This window comes from Palaemon carinicauda, chromosome 1, assembly GCF_036898095.1.
Source record: "Palaemon carinicauda isolate YSFRI2023 chromosome 1, ASM3689809v2, whole genome shotgun sequence".
Lineage (NCBI taxonomy): Eukaryota > Metazoa > Arthropoda > Malacostraca > Decapoda > Palaemonidae > Palaemon > Palaemon carinicauda.
This window is the reverse complement of record NC_090725.1, coordinates 275,709,280-275,723,410: the sequence shown is the minus strand read 5'-3', so window position 1 is coordinate 275,723,410 and position 14,131 is coordinate 275,709,280. Positions and strand designations below refer to the sequence as shown.

The 14,131-nt window shown below is 35.1% G+C and overlaps 2 protein-coding genes across 7 annotated transcripts in view; one reads left to right on the top strand and one right to left on the bottom strand.

Annotated features, from left to right (window-relative positions):
• Positions 1 to 14,131, bottom strand: part of LOC137656626 (uncharacterized) — a 265,028-nt gene that overhangs the window by 208,315 nt on the left and 42,582 nt on the right. The gene's annotated exons all lie outside the window — the stretch shown is intronic.
• LOC137656675 (adenylate kinase isoenzyme 5) overlaps positions 1 to 14,131 on the top strand; it is a 143,274-nt gene that overhangs the window by 104,003 nt on the left and 25,140 nt on the right. For all 3 annotated transcript variants that reach the window (XM_068390871.1, XM_068390880.1, XM_068390862.1), the window contains 2 exons: positions 1,351 to 1,461; positions 12,498 to 12,640. In XM_068390871.1, coding sequence (XP_068246972.1) covers positions 1,351 to 1,461; positions 12,498 to 12,640 — 254 coding nt within the window. The remainder of the gene's footprint in view (positions 1 to 1,350; positions 1,462 to 12,497; positions 12,641 to 14,131) is intronic.

The window sequence follows — 14,131 nt, the reverse complement described above, 5'->3', positions numbered from 1 at the left end:
ATCGCCAATTTATTCGCCTTACTTTGTTTTCTCCTCTCATTCGTATATCTTATATGCCATTTCCCCTGACAGGAGGGAACTTCAAAGAAATGAAAGCAACACAGGCACAGCCACATTCATGCTTTAACTGCTGAATCGTGGATGAACCACCTGTGCAGTAAACCATCCACAATGTTAGTCACTTCTCATACCTCCATAGGAAGATCTTCAGCAGCGCATCAAATACCCTCCTGCAAATTGCATGTTTCTTGGGCATTTAGGCCTTTAATACATACTTCACACAATCCTTGTAGATCTTTGTTTCCTCGTAAACTCTAGCGTTTCTTTATAATGTGCTCTTCATAAGAACCTCTTGTCATAAATTCTTCCACGTGACCGATCCACTTGAATGTATATTTGATCCATCCTTTCACCAACACCTACTTTTTAGTATTCTGTGTATCTTCACAATTCTCAATTCAACAGCTTCAATCTTCCCTCTACTATCCTCAGTCGGTGTATAAATTATTCACAATCTATTTCAATAAGAGAGGCGGGGCTCAACAACCCCTCCATACATTCTCACATTGGCTTTCACAAATAATTGATGCCGTCCATGTGGTTCCTTTTATGGGACTTACCCCTTCTCTCATCTTTAGCATATTTATTCTTAAATACCTATACAATTCAACAATGTCCATCTTTCCACCAACCTAACAAACATTCAGTGCACCATCCTCGTGGTTTTCATTTATAGTTATAACTTGCACTTTTCTCAAATTTACAGTCTAAGTTTTCCTCCTGCAAACACTTCCAAACTATTTTACTAGTTTCTGCAATTTTCTTTATTGTTCTCGATCAGTACAGTATCATCTGTGAACATGAACCACTCCACACCCCATCTATGACCGAATTTTCTTACACCATAGCTTTCTCAAGCCTCTTGCATCACTTCACGTCTTCACCCATTAAGGTGTTGAACAGCCATGGACACAAAACACATAATTGTCTCAGAGTAAATTCACGCCAAACCAGTTACTTTTCTATCTACAAACTCTAAAACTTGCACTACGATCTTTTTTTTAATAACTCCTCGCAACTTATATCCATACTATACATTCTCAACACAATTCAAATTGCTTCTCTATTAATCCTATCATAAGCTTTTCATAGACTCATGCATGCTATATGCTGTTTTTTTCTCTTTTCTTTCAAATGCCTCTTTGAAGTGTTTCATAGCAAACTCATAAGCTCATGAACCGTAGCATCTATTTATTTAGCATGTGAGAAAACACCTCACACAGCAATACTACATGTATATAGATAATAATTTGATAAGTGTTTAATGCAACTTCAACCTATAAATTCCAGGTGGGCCGGGTAGTGGCAAAATGACGCATGCGCAAAACCTTGCAGACATACACGAGGGCTACAGACATATAAACCTAACGGTTGTCATCAGCGAATATGTAAAGGAAAACGGTAAGTAACTTCAAAGAAAGGTTTTGAGGCTCCTTCCTTTCCTTATTTCTAATTGGAAAAGCTTTCAGTTATAATGATGTTGTGTTATGATGATTTTAGAATATTCTAAGTGCATTGTCTGTTGCGATGAATGTTTATTAATTTATTTATTATCTTCTTATGGCATATTTATTTTAATTCTCTATGGAACTCTACTTTCTGGCTTGATTACATATACAATATTGTTCTTGTCATCAACGCGGTTGCTATCCAAAATCAAAGCAGCAATTGTATACCATTTCAATGATGTTTAATTATTCTATACTGAAAATCTTGATTATTTTTGTGAAAACAAACGTTTAAGAGCAAATAAAATGTTATCAACTAGACGAATGCACGATATTGATATAAGAACATTAAAACATAAGCACCATATACGTCCATACACATACATGGGAAAGACTAATATTCTATTAACATGTAAAACACAGGAGCACATGTGATAAAGAAAGCATAGTATAGTTTCTGCTCTGAATAGAAATATATCTAATAAAAGGTCTTGTACTCCAAAACTGAGTTGAGTTAGACCTAAAAATGCAATTATCTCTATGCTCAGTGATGAAATGCAAGTGACAGAAACATTATTTTCATTAAAGACCAAATCCATTTCCCTTGAAATTAATGGTGATTGTTAATATATACCATACATGCAGTTAATTGCCACTTCCAGAATAAAGACTTTCTAATTCATACTTGGTCCTTATCTATATTACAAAATGTGTAAAATACGAAAATTATATGATCTAGATTCTTAAAATTCTTAGGATATATTTTGTGGTTTGCAGATGTAAGGTTTTAGGTATTTTTTCTTTGTGGGAAAGATAGCTATTTGGAATTATCTAGAGTAGAAATTAATTATTGGTAGCCTTTCAAAAATTGCACCAATGCGTATAAACTCAAACACTGCACCAAAGTTATAAAAATTAAGATTAGAAAATTCTGTTTTGTTTTATTATCTTAAACTAGACCTTATTCCACGTATAACAAGGCCTACTTGGTATATGTAAGGAGCATCTGGTAGATATAACGTTGAATAAAATCTCAAGTCAAACTGAGGCTGATCATCTGTTGTTTTAAGATTATGGTTATCTTATCGGATCCGCAATTTTGTTTATTATTCATAGCCATAGATTAAAATTTCGTATTCCATTACATCCACAATAGCAAAGTTCGCCCTTTGTTGTATTCACAGTTGCAAAGTCTTCTGCTAAAGTGGTGTCCAAAGGTGGGAAGTCTTTCCCTTTTCGTAAAGTGCTGAAAGAAACAGAAGATGAAAGATTCATTCAAGAAGGTACTTTTTTATGTGTCAAAATTCAACTTTTTTTTTTTGCATCGTATAATTTCCTCTGGATATCTGATAACACTTAAGCTTTCCTGGGATGAAGGAAATCCCGCCAATCTGCTCATTTGTCAGACGAAAGCTAGTTTAAGCCTTCAGGAAAGGGTTTGAAATGAGAGCATAAGGATTCCACAGAGGTTTAAGGACCCTCAATCCTGCTCTTCCTACCTCAACGATTCTCTTTTGTCTTTTTTATAGACGTTTTAAATTCATCAATGAAAAGACGCTTTTTCCCCTCCTCTTAGTGTAAAACTAAAAAGATATTTTGTTATACAAATTTAAGAAGTTGGAATACTTTAACATAAAATCTATGCCGTGATGCATTCAGACCATTCTATGCTTATTACATTAAGAAATGTCTAATGATTTTTATGATTTATGAATAATATATTGTTATTTTGTATGCAAAGAAATGTTCACTTGAACTTATAATATTTTTCTTTTTACAACTCAGTGAAATATTTTTTCAGAGTAGTTTATTTTACCTTTACATTTGTAAAGTTCCTTTGGCAAGTAAATATTTTTCTTAATAACTTCTGGGTGAGGAGTTTTCAGGGAGAACAATACTGTCCTTACAACAAACATACAGAAGAAGAAAACAGCTGACATTCGTCAACTTCTTTTGTCTCTGTACAGACCTGATAGGCAACTAGTGACCTTCTATCAAAGGCTAAAGAATCATAAGCCCTCTCTCTCCAATACACCTGAATTTATATCATTTTTTGTCTCATCGTCACACCGCACCGTTGTTTTGCTTTTCAGAGGAAAGCCTGAACAGTCTTTCTTCTTCCTTGTTCAACATTTCAAATATCTTTTTCTTTTGCTTCCAGCCTGAAAAAAAGTTTTATACCAGGGCGAGAAGGACATATGAGACATGTTCTTTTACAGGACGTTTCTCTCCTTTTTTGTTATAACTGCTTTTGGCTTCAATACACCTGCAAAAGCAACCGGTTAGAGGTTTCCTCTTTCTAAAAAACTGAAAAGCAGTTTGCTTTTCACTAAATTTCGACGATAAACCGCACCCATAACAAATGCATTCCTGATCACGATATCTCTGTTGTCGGCTTCATACACTCCTATAAGATCATAATATCACTTTTGTCGGCTTCATACACTCCTATAACATCATGATATCACTTTTGTCAGCTTCATACACTCCTATAACATCATGATATCAGTTTTGTCAGCTTCATACACTCCTATAACATCATGATATCACTTTTGTCAGCTTCATACACTCCTATAACATCATGATATCACTTTTGTCAGCTTCATACACTCCTATAAGATCATGATATCACTTTCCCGGCTTGGTACACTTACAATATGATAAAAGATAGATATGTGACTACCGACTGACAAGACAACAGCCCTTGCAACTCAGATTTGATTGGATTCACGTAGACATTACAAAGTTTAAATCAGCATTGACAGAGAAAACATTATTCCTAGCTTGAACTTAAATTCCCTTCAAATTCAACTATTTTTGGGAAGCTATGTTAAACAAACAGAATATAGAAATTTAGCTTTGTTAAGTGCATAAAGAATTGATAAAATTTTCAAATGTCACGAATAAACAGAAAATTTGCTTATAGAGTTTTCCTAATTATAATTCTATGTGTAAACCCTTCAAAAACCTGTGATGCTCAAATACATTAACCCAAGCGGAAAACCTTAACTACTGAGTGAATCCGGAACAGTTTCGTCTTCATCATCTAGAGGACTGATTTATTGTTAGATATTTCTACAATATATATATATATATATATATATATATATATATATATATATATATATATATATATATATATATATATATATATATATATATAGCATCGCGACAGTACGAATATACATACAAACATTTGTAGAACAAAACATCAGAATAGTTGTCACCTGTATTTAAACCACGTTGAGTGGGACGAATTAAATGTCCTGGTGCTTTTCTGGACCTCCAAATGGTTACTTGTAATTTATCTATGCTAAAGCATCTTTATCTTGAATAATTTTACATATCCTTGTATGTAATAAAACATATACATACATATATATCTACTCACATATACAGAGATGCATGAACATCCATATACATACTTGCACATACAGTATATGTATACATGCATACACATTTATGCATATAGAAATATATAAACATAAATTTTATATAATACATATACAGTATAAAAAACCACCACACAAGTAATAGTAAACCATATGCATACACAATTATACATACAGATGTATGATAGTATTATCATTATCATTTCTAGCTTAGCTACAACTCTGGTTGGGAAAGCTGGCTGTTGTAAGCCAAAGTGGCTCCAAAAGAAAAAAAATACCCTAATGAAGAAAGGAAATGGATAAACTATTTGAAAAAGATCATTAACAACGTTAAAATAGATCTGTTATATTTAAACTATGAAGAGTGGCTTATGTCAGTCTATTCAGCATAAAAACCATTCGCTGCAAGTTTGAACTTTTGAAGTTTCACCTATTCAACTGCCTGATTAGAATGATCATTCCATAATCGGGTCACAATGATTAATATCACTCAGACAATACGAGACACACATAATTCATAAAATAGAAACCAGGCGTCACTAGGCCAGGCCTACTTAAAGAAATTAAAAGCTATTGAGCTTGCAGATCTCTCTGATGCATCGAGTTTGTACATTCATGTCCTATATATTTAGATTATCAAAACTTTCTTTTACGAAACTGGACTCTATGACATTTCTTTCTAAAATGTTATGGAAATGAATCAAATTCTTTGCATATGGCCAATTAATAGTACTATTTTCATCTCTACCAAGAACAAACATTACGTTGTTATCTTGATCATTTCTTTCACTTTTCTTATACTGTTCAGTTCTCTTTGCAAAAGCCTTACCACCTGTTTAAGTTCTTTAAGTGGACCTGACTTTAAGAGACCCCTGGTTTCTATATTAGGAATCATGTGCCTCAGATTATATCTGAATAACATTCTTTTTTATCTGCGCTATCATACATATGTATGTATAAATGTATATGCATATTTGTATATGCTTTACTGTTACCTGTATGTGAGGTTTTATACTCGTATATATGTACTGATATGAAAAACATGTGCAAATATGTTCATGTACAGTATATACACGTACACATATGTGAGCAAGTATGTATAAGGATGTCTATCTATACACACTGTATGTATACGTTTTTGTATATACATGGATATGCAATATTATTGAAGGTTAATTTGCGTTAGTATAGAGAGAGTATTGGTAACTATCTGAAGTTCTAGAAAAACACCTGGACATCTGACCTGTCTCTAACTATCCCACTCCGCTAATGGGATATAAGCTCCACCCGCGAAGGCACAAACATGTTGTGGCAAATACAGGTGGTATATATTTTCTGATGATTTTGTTATTACTATTATTATCATTGTTGTTGTTGTTGTTGTCTAAGGTACAACCCTAGTTAGAAAAGCAGGATGCGAAAAGCCCTAGGACTTTAATAGAGAAGATAGCCCAGTGAAGAAAGGAAATAAGAAAACAGAATAGTGTGCCTGAGTGTACCCTCATGCAAGAGAACTCTCACCCAAGATAGTGGAATACCATGGCACAGAGGCTATGGCATTACCCAAGACTACAGAACAATGGATTGATCTTGGAGTGTCGTTCTCATAGAAGAGCTGCTTACCATAGCTAAAGTCTCTTTTTTACCCTTACCAAGTGGAAAATAGCCACTGAATAATTAGTGCAGTAGTTAACCTTTTGTGTGAAAGAAAATTTTTCGATCATATTAGTGTTTTCAGATACATTGGAAAAGAGGAGAATGTATAAAGAATAGGTCAGACAATTGGGTGTATGTGTAGGCATAGGAATAATGTGCCTTAACCAGAGAAGGATCCAATGTGGTACTATCTGGCCAGTCAAAGGACTCAATAACTCTATAACCCGTGCTGTCACTGGCCCTTATTTATAGTAGTTATCTCTATCAATAAACCAGTCCGCTTGATAATGTCATAGAGACAAAAGCAGCCAGGATTCAATCATTTTCATTTTTCCTTGTGGTTTAATGCATATGAGCATAATTTCATATATCTGTATGTTTGGCACATTTCATTATCTGGTTCATATCGTGGATTGACATCTATGTGCAATGTCTTCTAAAAATTTAAGAAAATTTCAACACCATAAACAAATGAGGACTCTGTAAATATAACTTCTGAGTTTTAACTTTCCTTTATCCCGGAAATAATTAGCTTAAATGAATGTTGTATGCGAGTTACATGTGTGTTTTTTCTTTACCATCAAGGGCTACTAGGACAGTGTGTAGCCCACAGGAAGGCATTTAGCACTTAGTTCCAAAGTTTAGAATGTTTCAGCAAAGTTAGTTTTATATCTATAACACTGCATTTTTGTGGGCTTTACATTGCATACGGTCATTTACTTGCATATCATAGTAATTTCTTTACTCATAAGAAGGGTATGTCAATATTAAACAAGACCTCAGCCCTACTGCAAACAATACCCTGACTTTTCAGTCAAGGAGAAAACAATCATGCAATAAATCACACAGCTATTTAATGCTTCCTATTTGCACACAATACCCTTTCTGATGTTCCATCAACCACTTAAATGTAATGTGCTAGTTATCTTTGGATCGCAGGAGTTCAGCTGCTTCCTGAATGTGCTTCCAGTACTGTTTCAATCCTTTTTCATCCATTTTCATTTGTTCGGTTGTCATGAAACGTCTAATTCTAACCCTTCTTATACATCTATACTTCTAAACCACTTAACGGATTCACATAAGCATTGCCTCTAAAACTAACGGAGTCAAGGCATCTGACCCTTAGGCTTTTCCTTCTCAGCAAAGGGATATTTTTTCCAATAGAGTCATCTTTCAGAAATTTAAGTCAGCCCTTCTTCCATAATATTACATACATTCACTGGTACGTTTTGTTTCTACACCTAAACACTCACTCGTTGTTCTAATCCTATTTTCTTTTCTATCTCTTTCTTAACCACTCATTCTAGCATAACCTTTCCAGCCTGGTTCACAATCTCATACTCTCCTTACAGTTTCTCAGTTTTCGTTGTTTTGCCACTTAACATCATGTTAAACAGATGTTCCTGTGGATTGTTTATACCTCTCTACTTGTACTTTTTAATTGCATTTCATATGATCATGCTGCGTCTCAACCAGACATTGCTTTTAGGAGATTTTCCAAGAATTTACATTGCATTCCGGGGACAACAGCAATTGCGTTTTGTGCAAATGGGCTGTTTGGTTATAACTGAGAGGCGAGGTGAATGTAACTAAACGTTATTAAACAGACATCGAGCTTATATACCAGGACTTGGAAACAAGAATGTCACAAAAATTAAAACAAAATAAAACATGAGCTACCATGCTTACACAGGTTGGTCTAGTGCAGGGAAGAGTGAGTGATAAGACAAAAAAAAAAAAAGCGGTACATGACCCCCCCCCCCTCTATAAATGACATATATGTGAAATAGGGCACCCAGCTCTTGTGAGGCGTACTGTAGTTGGGTAGTCTGGTAGGAAAACATGCGTTGCTTAGTGCAGATCTGTCAGTATGTGCTGCTTTTGCTCTCTGAGGACTTGTAGGTTTAGCGGCATGAAGTAAATTTTCCCACAACGTAACGTAGGCACTGGAGATTATCGGAGGAAGTTAAAGACGGAGACATCCAAGGCATCTTTAAGAGTGATTCTTAGTCCAAGGAGGACTCGGGAAAACTGAGTAAACCAGTTGGAGTCATTATAGTAGAACATCAAACATGCTTTGAGGGTGCGATAAAAATGTTGGCAGCAGGGTTGTAGGCATTTGTCTGATGTTGGATGATCCCCAAGAGATTCGCTAATGATGTCCACATTGGCAGTCCTCAGAGCGGATTTCATGTACTGCACGTGTTTCACACACATTCGTACACTGTACTGGTATTTTATTTCTTATATATATCTCGCTCTCCTCTGACTGACAATAGAGTCTGTTTAAGCTTGCTTTTACAGGCCTAAGTCTGTTTGAATTTTTGTGACCCTCTTGCTTTGAAACTCTTGGATATAAACTTGTTATTAGGTGAAGTAAAGTTAGTTGCATTCACCTCCCCTCTCAGTTATAGTCTAACGGCACACTTGCACAATTGGTGAGCACCGGATGACCAACAAAACCATTATAGTGTACCTGCGTGTATGAAGCACGTGTAGTACAGTGTATGCAAAACAGGATGGGCGTTAGAAAATGCAGGGGGATGTAAAGGTAAACGTAACAAGTCGTGATTGTCCTGGATACCGGGCCAGATTTACCATTAAAAAATTTGCCACAGAGGTCAAAGTTCAAACTAGTAGGTCATAGTAAAACGGCATGATCGCCACAATATGTGATTGTACGTGTCACAAAAAAAACTTAGACTATCCCTCAGCAAAAGAAAATATGAAGAGAAAAAAGGGCCAAAACCCCTGGTACACTATGTTTCAGGCTAATGGGACTGCAATAGCCACTGGGAACATAATGTAAAGCTGGTAAACATGAATACACAAAAAGATCGCCAAAACCTCACGGTTCACCAATTCTCAGGCAAGTGGAACTGCTCTGGCTGCCGAGAATATCATGTAAACCTGGCAGCATATTTGTATAAAAACAAAGAATGGATAAATTCCTATGGTGCACTATGTTTCAGGCAAATGGAAATGTTAAGGCTGGCAAGAACGTCATGAATACAGAGAATAAATGTGCCTAAATCCCAAAGTTTACTACATGAGACTGCCGTAACCACCAGTAACATCACGTGAACTTTGCATACATGAATACAGAGAAAAGAAATAGCTAAAACCCCATGGAACATTGTTTCTGGAAAATGAGGCTGTTGTGGCAACTAAAACATCTTAAACCTAGGAAACTTGAATACAAAGAAATAAATTACCAAAATCTCATGATACACTACGCTTCTGGCAAATGGGGCTGCAGTGGTCGCCTTGAACATAATGGAAATCTATCACACTTAAATACAAAGAAAAATTGTCAAATTCCCACGGTGCAGTAATTCTCGGGCATATGGGGCTGCAGTGTCCGCTGGGAACATAATGTCCACCTAAAAAACTTAAATACTGACAAAAATAGTCAAAATCTAAGCTGCTCTGTTTCAGGCAAATTAATCTGTCATGGCCATCAGGAATATAATTCAAATCTAGGAAACTTTAATACAAAGAAAAGAAAATAAAATAATCCAATGGTACACTACGTTTCTGGCAAATGGGGATGTGGTAGATACCATGAATGTAATATAAACCTAGCAAACTTGAATACTGAGAAAGAAAGAGCAAATATCCTATGGTGCAGTATGTTTCGGGCAAACGGGCTGCCATGGTCGTCAGGAACAAGATGTATACCTGTTACACTTAAATGCAGAGAAAAAATTGCCAAAATCCCTTGGTACAGTACGTCTCGGGTAAAAGGGAATGTCATGGCCACCGGAAACGATGCAAACCTAGTATTCCAATCCTTTGGAATTCCATATAACCACTGTCAAAGCTTCGTTCTCACTTTAGTTTTATACGGTTTCTTCCTTTATCTTAGATCTTGGATAACTAAACATACCAGCCATTCTCAGATAATTTTCGTTCTCTCTACACTTAAAGCCACCTGGAAAACTATCTTTAGATCTGCTAAATTAGTCAGGTGTCATTAGGGCTTTAAAAAATACGTTTTCTTCAACACTCTTCTGACCTTGAACAGACGTTGAATTTCTTTGTTTGATTTTCCAAATTAATTAGACTCCCTAAATTCATATCTTTCCTTGAAATGATGACAAACCACACGATTTCATACAACATCCTTGTCAATCTCCATGAGCCTCTAATAGCATTAAGACATGTGCTTTGTTCCTTTCTGACTAAATTAATCATTGCAGGAGACATACCTTCAACACCAGTGAGAGCATTACTGACATTGACTTTGAAAAAAGGAGACCCTTTCCATTCGTGATTGATGTCATTATTTTTCCATCACTTCAAACAGAGAACCGACATCCAGTAGTTGTGTCTTCCCATTATGGGCAATTTTCTTCCTTCAGATATGGGACATTAAAACCCCATACAATGGGGATGAATGTTTGAACATGTCTGTTGGCAACGCATTGCCTTATGTCTAATGAAACATCGAGAGGAAACAAATATTTTTACCGTTTATTGACGAAAGAGTAAAACTTATTTTTGTACACATCTATTTTGTCGCTTGGAAAGACATGACAAAAACTTCCGTAAGACGATATATATTCTGATACTGTTAATTACAGTGGTTTATCAGTCACTTAATCAATTATTCATTAAAAAATCTAACCGGGATTTTCTGCTAACTTCGTCTAAAAAGGTATTTTATTTTTGTCAGGTAGACAGGCAAATTTCTATTAGAATATTCTACATCAGAATTCGTAAACAAGACCAGACTTTCTACTGCGGGAACTTCATTGAGATAAAAAAAATCTGAACTATGTTACGAAAAAACCCTCCCCCACCAAGCCCCTTTTGAAGTGCAATGCGAGATACGGTAATTGTTTACAACACCACGCTCTCCATTTACTCCAAAATAATGCAATCCTGCAGTTCTCATCTTCTTGCATAGTAATTAGGTGGTTATTTAAATTCTGGGAAAGCAATAATTAGCAAGGTATGTTGAGGCAGGGGGAAGGGGTTATAAAAAGAAAATAGCTCGGTTTCCTCACTAAATGACTTGGAACTGACATGTCAACATAGTCAACCAAACAGAATTCGTGATGCCAGCGTACATAAACAGAAGTTCGTGATGCCATCGTACATTTGATATACTGTATATTCAAAATATACTTAATTAAAAATGGATTAATTTACTGAAAAGTGTCCATAAAATATGCAATTTACAAATAGTGACAATTTTGAGTAATCACTCAATTTTTTATTAAGTATATTTTGAATATACAGTATATCAAATGTACGATGGCATCACGAACTTCTGTTTATGTACGCTGGCATTACGAATTCTGTTTGGTTGACTAAGTTGACATGTCAGTTCCAAGTCGTTTGGTGAGGAAACCGAGTTATGTTCTTTTTATAACCCCTTACCCCTTCCTCAACATATCTTGCTAATTATTGCTTCCCCAGAATTTAAATAACCACCTAATTACTGTGCAAGAAGATGAGAACTGCAGGATTGCATTATTTTGGAGTAAATTGAGAGCGTGGTGTTGTAAACAATTACCCGAGAGAAAAAAAAATTCTCAGCATCTGTCTTCATTACGACTTGAACGAGATAAGGAAGCCTAACTATCGGGCACTAATTAGTTTCATAATACCTTCCATCCCTTCTACAGAGGTTGTCTTCCCGCCTTATCATAACCTTCCCTCTAAAACCTTTCTAAATCAAATGTTTCTAAATAATAATCAAGAATCACAATTTATCACTTTTGTCAATTTGAATATTCATAAAGTACCACTTAATGTCTCCACCACCAAAAGCCTGTATCACGAATTTGTCGCTGCATACTGTAAAATACATGTATGGTCAACTTTTTCTTGATTTCTATGAATATTAAACACTTATCTATGATGAGTCTAAAAAGAAAAAAAAAATAAATAGATCCCCATTCTTGCCGAATAAATCATACATTTCCTTCAGATCTGGGTCCACCGCAGTCTATATCAGCTACCATCGCTTTGGCGCTGCTCGCCCGAGAGATGCACTTGACTCCAAGATGCCGAGGCTACCTCGTCTCAGGGTATCCAAGACACATGGAAGATGTTCACCACTACAACGAAAAGGTACGACACATGTCGGTTATGCTTGGCTATATCACAGGGGTAAAGATACATAGATTAGAAATGTGTTGTGGCTGGTGTAGGTAACTATTTTGCCGTAGCAAGTAGATTCAATAATTGATATATAAACTATTTACTATTAAACTTTATATTGATACCATAAATTATCTTGCTTTTACAATTCACAGTAGAGACATCAGTGTGGTGCTATGGTAGTGTTATCTGTCACAAGTTTTACCAGATTATATATTCTAGAAGTTTTAAATAATTACAATTGCGATATAAACCGATTCTAGTTATAGCTGCATGATGGTTTATGCTATGTGCATTTATTTCTATATTCATGATAAAGACATTGTCTTTTTATTTATTGTAATTGTTCTATTTGAAATATCCCAGCCTTGTGCAATTCGTGTTTTTTATATTTTCAGTTTAGTTAAGATACCTCTTCTTTCTTCTCAGTCTTTGCGACACAGACTTTCAGGACTGAGTTTAGATTTCAAGCAAGAACACAAATTCAACGTTGGGTTAATGGAAGTAGCTAAGAAATTTCTCCTCTAAAGACGAATTTAATTCGGAATATGTAAAAAAAAAAAAAATTATAAATTATGAGGACAAAAAAAAATGACAAGGAAATTAGCTCAGTATCAATGAACGAATGGTTGAGAAATGAAATGCTTCATACATCATTGAAGAGGATTAGATAATGTTGCACAATTAGAGAATCACGCAATGACGATTATTACATGAGCAAGAACTTATATGTTTCAATTTAGTGAAGCAATAGTGAAGAAAAAGCTTTTTTCTCTAGTTATATTAAATTAATATCTTTTAATATCGAGTACAGTCTATAAAATTATATAAGAATGTATTAACTCTTATGCGGAGTAACTGGTGAATCAGCGTCATTAATCTGTCTATGTTCATCATTGCAAAATTATAACTATTTATAACTAGCGAAGTAATAAATGTTTATATGCTTTAAGTTCCATAAGGATTTTAGTGCTCCTAAACTAGAATTGATACAACGAAACTCATTGTAGCCTTGGCGAATTCTAATCAACGTCTGTGTGTCTGAAGCCAGAAATTATATATAAAACGGTAGCTATAGATTTAATAGCCCATTTTGATCGGATGATTGCGCTACCAAGTTAAATTAGACGGATATTCAAGTAAGACAAAAAATACGTCGAAATTCACACCAGATGAGCTAAAAAAAAAAAAACAATTTTTCCAGTTTCCTTTTGAAATATTGAAACTAATTGTAGTCTTATCGCTAAGCAACCTTCCAGGCATAATCAATTTTTTTCCATAAAACTTAGATATTTCCTTGAAGCTCACATTTTCACATGTAAAATTTGATTATTCCTATATTATTTAGGTTGAAATAGAAGAGCACCCAGCACTAAAACTAAAGCAACCACTAACCCCTATCACCCGAATCTATATTATGATGTTATTCAGGCTAAACGTGAGCTAGTGCACCCAGCCATA